This window comes from Bubalus bubalis, chromosome 17 (assembly GCF_019923935.1).
Source record: "Bubalus bubalis isolate 160015118507 breed Murrah chromosome 17, NDDB_SH_1, whole genome shotgun sequence".
NCBI lineage: Eukaryota > Metazoa > Chordata > Mammalia > Artiodactyla > Bovidae > Bubalus > Bubalus bubalis.
Genome location: NC_059173.1, coordinates 42,640,211 through 42,653,905, shown reverse-complemented (window position 1 = coordinate 42,653,905; position 13,695 = coordinate 42,640,211). Strand labels below are relative to the sequence as shown.

The 13,695-nt window shown below is 33.8% G+C and overlaps 1 protein-coding gene across 2 annotated transcripts in view; it reads right to left on the bottom strand.

Moving 5' to 3' along the window:
• The window catches only part of HSPA4L (heat shock protein family A (Hsp70) member 4 like), a 63,797-nt gene that overhangs the window by 38,170 nt on the left and 11,932 nt on the right, over positions 1-13,695 (bottom strand). For both annotated transcript variants that reach the window (XM_006067301.4, XM_025268038.3), the window contains exons 3-10: positions 11,147-11,204; positions 8,877-9,017; positions 6,068-6,190; positions 3,512-3,611; positions 3,050-3,183; positions 1,086-1,330; positions 869-945; positions 66-217 (exon numbers count right to left, since the gene is read on the bottom strand). In XM_006067301.4, the coding sequence (XP_006067363.4) occupies positions 66-217; positions 869-945; positions 1,086-1,330; positions 3,050-3,183; positions 3,512-3,611; positions 6,068-6,190; positions 8,877-9,017; positions 11,147-11,204 (1,030 nt within the window). The remainder of the gene's footprint in view (positions 1-65; positions 218-868; positions 946-1,085; positions 1,331-3,049; positions 3,184-3,511; positions 3,612-6,067; positions 6,191-8,876; positions 9,018-11,146; positions 11,205-13,695) is intronic.

The following is a 13,695-nucleotide window of genomic DNA, read 5'->3' as shown; positions in this document are numbered from 1 at the left end:
TAAATTAAAAAGTTCTTTGAGCCCTATCACCATATTTCTGGCAAAATAAAAACTAATAATCATACCTGTAATGCACATCCTCTTGCAACAGCTTCATCAGCATTTAATGTGGTACTTATGTCTTTAAGAAAGAATTTAGTGATTTGCTCTTTCACAGCAGGAATTCGTGTTGCTCCCCCTACAATTTCTATACTACTTATGTCTTCACGTTGTAAGTCTGGAAAACAAAATGTTTCAAAAATTAAGACAGTCTTTATAAAAAATGTGAACAGTAGACTCTGGAAAGTACTTTTTTAAAAAAATGAATTTTTAATTTACTCAAAACAAGGTAGAACAAAAATAAAATAAAAATAAATTTGGAAAAAAGCAAAATTTAATAGATATTTATTATCCACACATCAGGCACTGTACTTGGTCCAGATGATGAAGTGACCATAAAACAGACAAATACTTCATGGACTTTAAAGAAACTGTTCAGAGTCCTTCATTTTTTCTAACTTCTACCTCACAAATCCCCATAGGAACTAGTTTTTAATTGGTCACAAAAAACCTTAACAAAAAGCAGTCATGTTCTCACTTCTACTTCTGATCAATCTTTAAAAACTTACTTATAAAAATACCTTCAAATATAACTAGCATTAGTTTTATGATGTAAACAGTATGGGCCAGGAAGAGGTCTCATAAACTCTGATATCTAGTGGCCCTTGTCTTATGAATGAAGAATGAGTTATAAACTCTTTCTCTAAAATAAGAAATACTAATCTTAAAAAAAAAACACATGACTTTTTTATTGCTTTTACAAATTTCTACCCCATTAAAGTAACACCATGGTACAGTTTTGATGGTTAGTTCAGGAACTTTCACTTACTAGCTTGTTCCATTACTGCTTTTAATGGTGGTTCAACTCTGGCTAAGAGGGAAGCACATAATTGTTCAAACTGAGCCCTGTGGGAAAATGAAATAAAAGTCATTATTTGGGGGTATAAAAATTGAGCATATCTTCTGAAATAACAGAATGAAAAAAATTAGACACGATCCAAACATAAAATGAGGAAACACTTTTCAATTGAAAACATACATGGTACCTGTTCATTTTACTAGAAACATCAAGGTCATTCATGAAACACTCAATGTTCAGTGGAAGATCTGATGCATTTGCACTCATTAGCTTCTTTAGTTTTTCACATTCCTGATATAAACGCAACAAGGCCCGAGAGTTTTCTTTCACATTTATCTTATATTTTGTCTTGAACTCTTCACAGAAGTAGTCTACTAAAACCTCATCAAAGTTCCTGCCACCCAAATATGGATCAAAGGTAGTAGCCAAGACCTGTTTAATTGAAAAACCAGAACTGAATTTTCAGAAATATTACATGCTTTCAAAAATTAAACCTCCATGAAAAAACCTTTTAAAATTAAAACCAAAGAACTTTTCAAAAATTACAGGCGTGCCAAATTTGGAATCACTTATATTAATTATCTTATGTAGCCAGCATATTTATCCATTCTGAATTATCTCCTTTATAGATCTATATACCTATGTGGGAGAGTAACTTTAATTCTGAAAAGTTGAGTTGCAATGACTAAAAGTTCATTATCTCACATTCTTTGGTTCCACAACAGCACTGAACAGATGGGCCAAAAACCAAGCTTAAGAGAGCAAAGTAAGAGTCCTAAGTATGTAACCAAAGACAAAACAGCCAAGAGAGCCAATCCAAAGATTAAATATAAAATATTTTAATTGATCAAACATGGAACTCTGCTCAGTGTTTGTTATGTGGTAGCCTGGATGGGAGGGGAGTTTGAGGGAGAAATGATAAATGTTTATGTATGGGTGAGTCCCTTCAGTGTTCACCCAAAACTATCACAACACTGTTAATTGGCTATACTCCAATACAAAACAAAAAGTGCTTTTAAAAAAAGTTTTAAAAAAATGTTTTACAAATTTACACATCAAGAATTACTGCCCCCATTCCCCTAAAAAGCCAGACTATTTTTATAAACATATAGAAGGAACAAAAGAACATGTAAGGAACCAAAAAAGAAAATTAAAAAAAAAAAATGAAGAGGAGAGACAAGAATTTAATAAGCTTGTTGAACAACTGGCCTCAGCTAAGCAGTCTAATAGAAAAGGAGCAGAAAAGTTACACACTTCAATGATATAGCTTTTGAAACCATAGAACCAAGACATCTAGTCTGTCTCCCTGTAGCAGAGGGTAAAAATCTAGTTATAATAGTAATTGCCAGAAAGTAGAGTTCCACGTTGGTGTGTTTCAGCCTTTTGCATAAGGATGGGTGGTGGAATAGTGGTAAACATCACAGTAGGATGGGAGCATAGTCTGAAGGGGATGTCGTCCCACAGATTAACATGGAGAATCAATGAACAGACTCCTATATTCACTATGAGTAATTTCCCTTTAATTTTATGATTACAAGGATGTTAATATAGTAATATACACTTCAACACAAAAGGCTCTAAAAGGTTCTGGGTAACCCAAAGCATTTAATCTTCTGAGCAAATTCTATGCATGTGTGTAATAGGGACAGAGAGTGTATGTAAGTCTGGGTAAGAGAATTAATGTAGAAATGAATGTAAAACCAAAGGCTATAAAAAGATAAGCACAGAGAGATAAATAAAACCACATTATAGAAAATTTTGATTAGGATTCTTGGATAGAAAGGTTTCTAAAGACAATGGGAATCATTTTAGAAAATGTTTCCTATGTACATTTATAAATATGTAATTTATGCTCCCTGATAGGTGACAAACACGTCAACACTAATAAAAAATAGCTAACACATAATAACTGCAATATGGTATTCCAAGCATCTTATAAACTTTAATTCATTTAATCCTCAAAAATTCTATGAGATACTTACTGATAATATCCTCAGGTGAGGAGCCTGAGATTTGGGGAGGTTACATAACCTGCTCAAAGTCACAGTTTTTAAGTGGCAGAACCAGGGTTTAAATCCATGCATTACAGTTCTCAATTTAGTCTTATATGCTCTTAACCATTAAATTAAATATAGCAAACCATTTACTTACTTTAAGTTTTCCTTTGTTAAAAGCACAAACCGAGACCTGATAGGCAGAATGTCCCATATCAATAAATATTACATTTCTTGGTTTCTCATCTAATGGAGGAAGATCCTGTTTATAAATTCCATATGCTAGAGCAACTATGCAAGAACAAAGAATGAGATTAGCAAAGCAATTGCTTGGAAAACAATAAATAAGTCATGTTGATACTACATTTTAGTTAGCTTCAAAGTAAAATAGCTTTTCACAATTTGGTTAATGTTTTATTTTTTCTACCCTATAATGTTAATGACTCAAGAGCCAATGGAAGACATGTTTAATCTCTGCCAAAATGCTGTACTCCAAAATGATAAGCTTATAAGATATCAGGACATTACAGAGTTATTAAAAATAAATGCCTTGTACTAATTAGAAAAAAACTATAATAATATTTTAATGACAGTGATTTTCAAATTGCAAACTGCTCACCTGCAGTAGTTTCATTCATTAACCTTAAACAATTTAAACCTGCAACCTGGGCTGCAGCCATCACAGATCTTCTCTCAGCATCAGTGAAAAAGCTAGGAATCTGGTATTGTGAAACAATAATCAAGTGTATTAGTTCATTGTAATACATTTTACTTAAACATTTCATCAACTGAAAATGAAAATAATTACACCAAAACTTACGTAAAGTAATAAATGGTGCTCTAATTAAATAAATGAGAAAAAATACTGGGTGTTTTTTTTTTTAGGTTGTGCTTAGTCGCTCAGTTGTGTCTGATTCTGTGTGACCCCACGGACTGTTCCCTCCCAGGCTCCTCTGACCATGGGGATTCTCCAGGCAAGAATACTGGAGTGGGTTGTCATGCCCTCCTCCAGGGGATCTTCCCAACACAGGGATCGAACCCAGATCTCCTGCATTCCAGGCAGAGTCTTTACTATCTGAGTGACCAGGGAAGCCTTTTTTTTTTTTTTTTAAGGTTCTCAACTGCTATATCAAAAGTTTTGACCTAAAGTATGAACACAAATTTAAAGCAATTAGTAAAATAGAGTAATACTGTAGAATTTCAAAAATATGTTCATCTAAATCCATCTCATGTTGGTCTATTCTATAAAAATACATATTTGTTTATATTTAATAATGAAACATTAACAACCCAAGAGTCTGTTAAAATGAGATTGGTTAAATATGTTATATCCACATAAAGAAATTTGATGTGGATGTTAGAATCAGATCGATCTGAACTGTCATGGAATAGTATCTTTATTAAAAAAAAGGGGGCGCACATATAGCATGATTTCATTTTTGTGTGTGTATGTAGTACTAGAAGAATACACTCCCAAATGTTTACAATGGTTATATTCCAAAGGGAGGGGAAACTATATTGCAGGGGCTTACGATGAGGGCTTACGATGAGCATGTGTTTCTTTTTTTTTTTTTTCATGTGTTTCTTTATAAATCACCAAAAAAAAATGTTATGTTTCTATTAAAAATAAACTCATAATTTAAAACATAATTAAGATTACATATAGTTAGTATTATCAAAGTAAGAAGCACTTTCCTTTGGTCTACAGATTTATAAAAAACTGAGTACATTCATGTACAAAATGACTTGGGGCTCTTCCAATTTCAAGTTAACTGCTTTCTGAATTTAGAAATTTCATTCAATAGATGATAACACTAAAAGAACTTGAATTTTGACAAGTCTGTATATCCTGATTTTAGTACTATCCTTCTGATAAAAATTTACATTATAAGCTATGGTTCACTTAATATTCACTGAGAACTTATGTACCAGGTGCTTTTTTAGCCATGAGAGATATGACTACATAAAACAGAAAAAAATTCCCCTTGTATAGCTTACACAGGCTTATTGCACTAATTACAAAGTTAATAACGGCCAAGAAATTCACAATGCCAAATTCTGATACTAATTTCTGACATAATTACTAAATTCACTGAAGAGTCATAATATTCTATTCTTCTGATGATGTGAGGCTTGAACTTCTGTAGCCAAGTTTAACAGTACTAAGAATATATTCACATTTAGGTGACAACATGTAACTTAAAACCTAGTTGTCAATATATAGTGGGATCTCAAGAGATAAAAGACAGGGTAAATGATTAAATGTTAAGAATCCTTAAAAGACAGATCTTTTCTTTCTGAAAAATACTGCATGATCTAACCTATATGTGGAATCTGAAGAAATCAAATTCATAGGATAGAATAAAATGGTGGTTACCAGGGATAGGGAAGTGGGGGAAATCAGAAGTCAATGGTCAAAGTGTATAAAATTTTATTTATGTAGAATAGCTTTTAGAAATCTAATGTATAGCATGGTTACAGTTAATAATACTGTATTATATGCTGAAATTTGCTAAGAAAGTAGATCTCAGGTACTCTTGCCACACAAACACAAAAAAGGTAACTATAGGAGATAGATATATTAATTTGTTTGACTACAGTGATCATTTTCATCATGTATATCAAAGCACCATGTTTTTCACCTTATATACAAACTATTTTTACCTTAAAAGCTTAAGTTGATTTTTGAGGGGTGATAAACATGTTTATTATACTGACTGTGATGATGTTTCACGGGTATATGCATATGTCAAAACTTGTATACATATGCATATGTATAGATGTATACACATTAAATACATCTAATTTATCATTTTTAAAAAAGGATCTTTCTTCCGGATACAGAATATACACAATCTCAAATTTGCAACTGGGCATTTTCAACCTTTGATGTAAGTGTTAAGGTTCCCTGAAGCTGGGATGTTTAAGCGCCACCTAGAAAGATTCTTAAGGGTAAGTGGCAGGTACAGCAATCACCAACTAATCACATACATTAGTTTTTGTTTTTTTTTTTAAAGATTAGCTGATTATCACAATTATGAGTTTATGGGAAACTCATTCCTGAATGAAAAAATTGGAGGTTATTTACTAGATAAGGGAAGAAAAACATTTCCATGTAACATTAATATACTGGAAAATATGATTCAAGAGTGTTCAGTACTGAGGTAAAACTTACTGAAATCACACAGTCAGCCACTGGTTTCTTCAAAGCATTTTCTGAAGTCTCTTTAAGCTTAGCCAACAGCATCCCAGTAACCTGCTCAATTGCAAAAGGTCTTTCTTCTTCTAGGTATCGCACCTGAAGCCCAAGTGGAGATATTTAATAGGAGTCATTTATTCATCTAGTATTTAATGAAAAAGGCAGAGTCCTTACTCAATGAACTTACATACCAAAAATATTGCTCTAGTATCATCATATCTCATCTCTGAAGTTACAGTGCTTTACCCATAGTATTACAACCAAAAAAATCAAGAGTGTCTTTACCTGCTCCAGATCCCCATCTCCCACAAAAGCAAGTTTTATCATTTACTATTCTTGTAAACAAATAAGGGGAAAAAGGTCAAATTATCTTTCTTTAAAATGAAAGCTTTAGTAGTACAGTTTTGTGAAAAGAAAATGAGAACACAGGAAAAAAAATTTTATTTAAAAAAAGAAACTTTATATATATATATATTACTCCAAGGCCTCAGGGGATAATTACCAAGGCCTCAGGGGATAATTAAACATTAGAGATGCATACATGGAATTTTTAAATTTTAAAGAATAACAATTTCATCCACAGGTTTGACTAGTTTGAATTTAAGCACATAAAATGAAACTTTACAGTGCTTGACCAAGGAATACTATGCTTTATTCAAATAAGCAAACTCTTTCATAATGACAACCACAATATTTATAAGCAATAGAAAGTTAACTTAGAGCCCATACAATAACTACAACTACTTTACATAAGAAAAGGCTATGTATTTAATCTCTGTATCCCCAAAAGCAAATAATTTTATACTAAAACACTAAACTTTGGAAGAGCTTTAAAGAACTTCTCCAGCAGTACAATGTAGGTATTTATTTAACTGTGTAAATATGAATAATTATATAATATTTACAATGAAACAGACCTAAACTTGATATCCATTTGTTTCCAAATCAATTTACAGGTAAGTTTAAAACCAAGAATTACATGAAATTATGTGAAATTTAAACTCAGGAAGAAATCAAGCATACCAAAATAAGGGAAAATGAATCAAGTACCATGTGTCTTAGTCTGATTATAGGAGGCACAACAATACAGAGTTTTTTTGAAGAATATAAAAGTTAGATGAAATAAACATTAAAGCATATTCAAACAAATGTCAGAGTAAATAAATGGATAAACTGCTTGAGGCATTGAATGCTAAAGATCTTCAGTCTTCAAAGGATGAAGAAACTTAGTTCAACACATGGTTGATTGATGTTTTCAAAGCCTCTTCAACCAGCTTACATGCACTGACTATAACTGCATAAAAATTATATAACTTAAAAATTAAGTTTTGACTTTCTGTAAAAATTATTTTGTTTTTAATCAAACTACTCACAAAGCATAATTTTTAATTTTCTTTTTAAAGAATAAAACACTTAAGTAGTTTAGAATAAAACTGTTCCACATAGTCAATAACTGGAAGTTATCATATCTAAAGGACATGTGAATTTTACTCTTTATCACATTTATTGCTATCATAACCCATCAGCTTCCTAGTCAGCACATCTTGATCCACAAATTTCACCTAAAATATGACTTCCTAATTTTCAATTTGTCCTTAATCTCTTATCGTGTCTTTTTCTGAACTATTGTTAAGTCTCATGTCTCCTTACTATAATTCATCATCCATCCTGTAGTCAGAACCCTCTTCGAAACATGGAAACATGTGCACCTTAAAACATATATATCAATTTGAAAATCAGCTATTAAAATTTTTAGCTCTGAGATATAAATCTTATTGCATAAAGTTTATCCTTCTGAAGTGTGCAATTAAGTGGTTTTAGTATGTTCAAAGTTGTATACTGATTATCACTAATTGTAGTACATTTTCATCAACTTAAAAAGAGTGTCCCATTAGCAGCAGCAGAAGTAGAGATACCCATTCCTAACAATTAAGAAGTAGAGAGACCCTTAATTCCTAACAACCATAAGTCTATTTTCTGTGTCTACTGATTTGCATTGATTCTGGAGAGCCACACAAACAAAATCACAAAATATGTGGCTTTTTATATGTTTTCCTCCCCCCAGTTAGCATGTTTTCTAGATACTGTCTTTTTATGGCCACATAATACTGCCACTGGATAACTATACCACATTTTGTTCATACACTCATCAGCTGGTAGACACTTGGTTTGTTCCCACTTCTTGGCTATTATAAATAACGTTATTATGAACATTAGTGTACAAATTTTTGTGTGCACAAGTGGTTCAATTCTCTTATACACCTAAGAGTAGAACTGCTAAGTCATACAATCTATCTGTTTTGGGGTATTCTGTTAGTTTTTGTTAACCAATCTAAAACTCTCTGTCTTAGGATATAGAAGTAAAAACCTAGAATCCATCTCTTACTTGGAAGAAGTATTTGCTTTAATATTCCTAACACAAGATTCTTCTAAATTAGAGCAAACTCATTATAGCAGTTAACATACTTTTGGGCCTATTTTTCTAAATCACATATGCCTCTGCCTTTGTCCCTTAAAAATGGTTCACCTCTAAAAGTTCTCCAAATAATAATACCTTTTTCTTGACAATAGAAGTATTTGGATTAAAAAGATTATTATTCTAAATCAGATTTTTTTTGTGCAGTCACTAAAGCACACTACAAAAACTGCCCGTTTCTTGGTATGCATGTATTTCACCTAAAGGAAAAAAGTTAAATTTTTTTAAAGTATTTAAAAATAGGCAATATTACTGCATTTGGTTTCTTTAATTTGGACAAATGCTTGCATTCTGGGAATATAAACTTACCTTAACCCCTGCACTTCCATTCGGCATCTTCTGCAGCTCATAGGGAAGCCTGATCCTTTCAGTTTGCACAATAGGATCGTCAAAAGATCGCCCATGAAGTTTTTTGAAACCGTGAATTGTATTTCTTACATTCGTGACTATCTGTTGGCAGTAAACACTTTTATCAATTACTGAATTAATGCAAAGTAAACTATGCTAGTATTTGAGAATCACCAAGTCTCTTTATCCTATACATCTGTATAAGTTCAGAATTACACACTATCATTTAATTTTCTGGTTTCTAATTGATAGAAGTCCCCTTGGACAGCAAGGATATCAAACCAGTCAATCCTAAAGGAAATCAACCCTGAATATTCATTGGAAGGACTGATGCTAAAGCTGAAGCTCCAATACTTTAGCCACCTGATTTGAAGAGCCAAATCACTGGAAAAGATGCTGATGCTGGGAAAGACTGAGGGCAGGAGGAAAAGGGGGCGACAGAGGATGAGATGGTTGGATGGCATCTACTCAATGGATACACGCGCTTGAGTAAACTCCAGGAGACATAAGGACAGGGAAGCCTGGTGTGCTGCAGTCCATGGGGTCACAAAGAGTCAGACACAACAGAGCAACTGAACAAATTGATAGAAACCACTATCTCCTACCCTTGGAATGTTAAAAACAAAAGTGTCTTTTAAAAAGAACAAAACTTCTCAAATACAATGAAAATCTATCTACAACTCATTTATTTGGCTTTCTTCAAGATTTTCAGGCTAATGAATTAGTATCTTTGATTCTTTCCACTTTCATCTGTGTTTATATTAATATTTACACTATGTCTTTTATCACCCTGCTTTTCTTTTACACTAAATATCTTCTGTGAACTTTATCATGCATTACTACATTACTTCCACTGCTAAAAACTTCTCCTAGGCTAGTAAATTAAAAATCCTTCCATATAGCATGGTGCTAAGTTCATGTGTCTTCATTTGTAAATAGCTTGTATTTTGGCAAAGTAGTTTTTTCTTTAATTAGAACATGTAGTTCAAACTACAGAATATCACTGAGATCCAGTTGTTGTCCTCTTAGTGACCTTCAATTATAAGATGAAAACTACAGGGATGCTGAATTACTATACTGATCTCTTTAGCTTTTTAGGAAAAATAACTTATAGTTTGCTTCCTTCAGAGACTCTAAGCCCTACGATACCTTAAATCAGCCAGATACGAGAAGTAACTTTTAGTGAAGGGGTCATTTTGGCACAAACATTTGGTTATGTGCAGTATGAAAATGGAAAAGGAGGAAAAAAACATATTCCACTCAGGCCGACTGTAAGACAATTTGATTAAAAAAATCTTAACAACAATTCCTGGATAAATGAGTCAATTATGTCTACAAAGTCATGGAAAAAAAATAGCTCCATTAAACAGTTATTTTGTAATAAAGAAAAGACCCAGGTATACATTAAAATGTAAAAAATAACTGTTAAGGGCATTTGGTTCATGGCAATAAACAAAGTCTAAGAAAAATGAACCTGTAGCATGGAATGTTAAAGTGAATGTTTTATGCAAAAGGATTTCAGAAGCCTAGAAATACGAATAGTTAAACATATTCCATGTAAAGTGGCAGCCACAGAGAATTAACTCTGGAAACCAGTTTCTCCAATTTTTTCCACCTTCTTTAACAAAGATATCATTCACTTGTTGTAGAAGTATGTATTCTAGATAGCATGCTGCTGCTGCTGCTGCTGCTACGTCACTTCAAGTTGTGTCCGACTCTGTGCGGCCCCACAGACGGTAGCCCACCAGGCTCCCCCGTCCCTGGGATTCTCCAGGCAAGAACACTGGAGTGGGTTGCCATTTCCTTCTCCAATGCATGAAAGTGAAAAGTGAAAGTGAAGTCACTCAGTCGTGTCCGACTCTTAGCAACCCCATGGACTGCAGCCTACCAGGCTCCTCCATCCATGGGATTTTCCAGGCAAGAGTACTGGAGTGGGGTGCCACTGCCTTCTCCTCTAAATAGCATATCCCTCATTAAAAGTGACCATACAAGGAAAACCTGATGCCATTTGACAGCATAACCTAACCTCACAACTAAGAATTTTAAAAAAATAAAATTCAAGAAATACTTTACAATCCAAAGCAAAATATATTTAGTAAGATACAAAGATATTAGGATCTGTAAACTTCTTTATTCTCTTTTTTCACTTTTAATTATATAAACTGGGAGCTTAGCTGCCATTATGAAGTTAATTCTTCTTGTAAGTCAAAACATCTACATTAACAACTCACCTGGCTCTTAGCTGCATTTCCAATGGCTCGTGTTCTTGATCCCAAAGATATACACGCTCTGAACAGGGAAAAAAGAAAAAGTGTTCCCAAGGTATTTTTATATTAATGTACTACTACTGTGCTTCTCTTTATACAAAAATGACTTTAAGGATGAATATAATCATGTAGTATTAAAAAAATAGGTTATTGAAATCAGAATTTTACATATTTTTAAACTTTCTTAAGTAACAGAGTAGTTGTCAGAATGTTAGAATTTACAAAAATGTGCTAATAGTTGGCAACACTATATTGGTCCCCAAATTATTTTATTGGTCCCCAAATTATTTTATTGGTCCCCAAATTATTTTTCAAAATTTTCAGTAAGTCTATGACTTGGATCTAAATCCTGGCTCTGCCACTTAACAGCTGAGTAACCTTGTAGGAATTACCTAACCATTATTTGCCTCAGCTTCCCATCAGGAAGACAGTGTTGATAATAATACCTACTTAGAGAGGTGTGTGAGGATTTAGTGACTGACTATAGGTAAATGATCTCTGGAACCAGAGATCAAATTGCCAACATCTGTCGATCATTGAAAAAGCAAGAGAGTTCCAGAAAAACATCTACTTCTGCTTTATTGACTATGCAAAGCCTTTGACTGTGTGGAAAATTGTTAAAGAGATGGGAATACCAGATTGCCTGACCTGCCTCTTGAGAAACCTGTATGCAGGTCAGGAAGCAACAGTTAGAACTGGACATGGTAACAACAGACTGGTTCCAAATAGGAAAAGGAGTACGTCAAGGCTGGATATTGTCATCCTGCTTATTTAACTTATACGCAGAGTACATCATGAGAAACGCTGGGCTGGAAGCAGCACAAGCTGGAATCAAGACTGCTGGGAGAAATACCAATAACCTCAGATACGCAGATGACACCACCCTTATGGCAGAAAGTGAAGAGGAACTAAAAAGCCTCTTGATGAAAGTGAAAGAGGAGAGTGAAAAAGTTGGCTTAAAGCTCAACATTCAGAAAACTAAGATCATGGCATCCAGTCCCATCACTTCGTGGCAAACAGGTGGGGAAAAAGTGAGACACTTTTATTTTCTTGGGCTCCAAAATCACTGCAGATGGTGATTGCAGCCATGAAATTAAGACGCTTGCTCCTTGGAAGAAAAGTTATGCCCAACACAGACAGCATATTAAAAAGCAGAGACATTGTGCTGCCAACAAAGGTCCATCTAGTCAAAGCAATGGTTTTTCCAGTGGTTACATATGGATGTGAGAGTTGGACTATAAAGAAAACTGAGTGCCGAAGAATTGATGCTTTTGAACTGTGATGTTGGAGAAGACTCTTAAGAGTCCTTTGGACTGCAAAGAGATCCAATCAGTCCATCCTAAAGGGAATCAGTTCTGAATATTCATTGCAAGGACTGATGCTGAAGCTGAAACTCCAATATTTTAGCCACCTGATGTGAAAAACTGACTCATTTGAAGAGACCCTGATTCTGGGAAAGATTGAAGGCAGGAGAAGGAGATGACAGAGGATGAGATGGTTGGGTGGCATCACCGACTCAACAGACATGAGTCTGAGTAAACTCCAGGAGTTGGTGATGGACAGGGAGGCCTGGAGTATTGCAGTCCATGGGGTCGCAAAGAGTCGGACATGACTGAACAACTGAACTGAATTGATACATAAATGAACAATATGTTGTTTTCATTCCTGCATTTACATGTATTAATAATTCTGCTTATAAAAGTGTAGAGTACCATTTTTATCAAAAAACCATTTCATGCTGTGATTCAAGAAAATGTTTCCATGGTTTCAATATTACAGGTTGTAATTCAGTTGTAATTCATTCAATCAACAAATACTTACAGGCATTGTGTTTATACTAGCTACAATCCAATGTGCTTGGAGAATTTAGTCTATCAAGAAAATCAACATATAAAATTATGAATGATACTAGCAAAAAAAGAGAATAATCACTTGTAGATAATATGGCTTAGGAAAAGCAAGTAGAAGATGTGATTTCTTAATTAAGACTTGAAAGAAAAGAAAGCATTTTAATATGTATCTGGTTTTATGGAAAAGGACATTACTGGTATACAGGTATACCATCTATTCTCAATATAACAGCCTGAGTGATCTTTTTAAAGACAAAGTCCTCTGCTAAAAACCCTGCAATGGTGTCCTGTTTGCCCAACAGCCAATAAACAGCCATGGTTTGTTCTGTAGCTGCTCTACCCTGTAACTTCAATCTAGGCACAGAAGTCTCCTTGCTATTTCTACAGTAGGGCAAGTACATTTCTGCCTCAGGGCCTTTGTACATGCTATTCTCTCTGGAACACAGGCCTTGAGCTCTCATTTCATGTCTCTGGCTCAACTATCAGCTTAATAGAAATACCTTTTCTATCTTACATAAACAACATTCTTGCTCCTCCCCCAACACACACATCTTGTTTCCTCAATTTTATTTTTCATAAATGTATCACCATTTGATACAATTTTTTTTTACTGACTATATATCCACATTAGAGTGTAAATTCTGTGTGGGTAGATAATATATG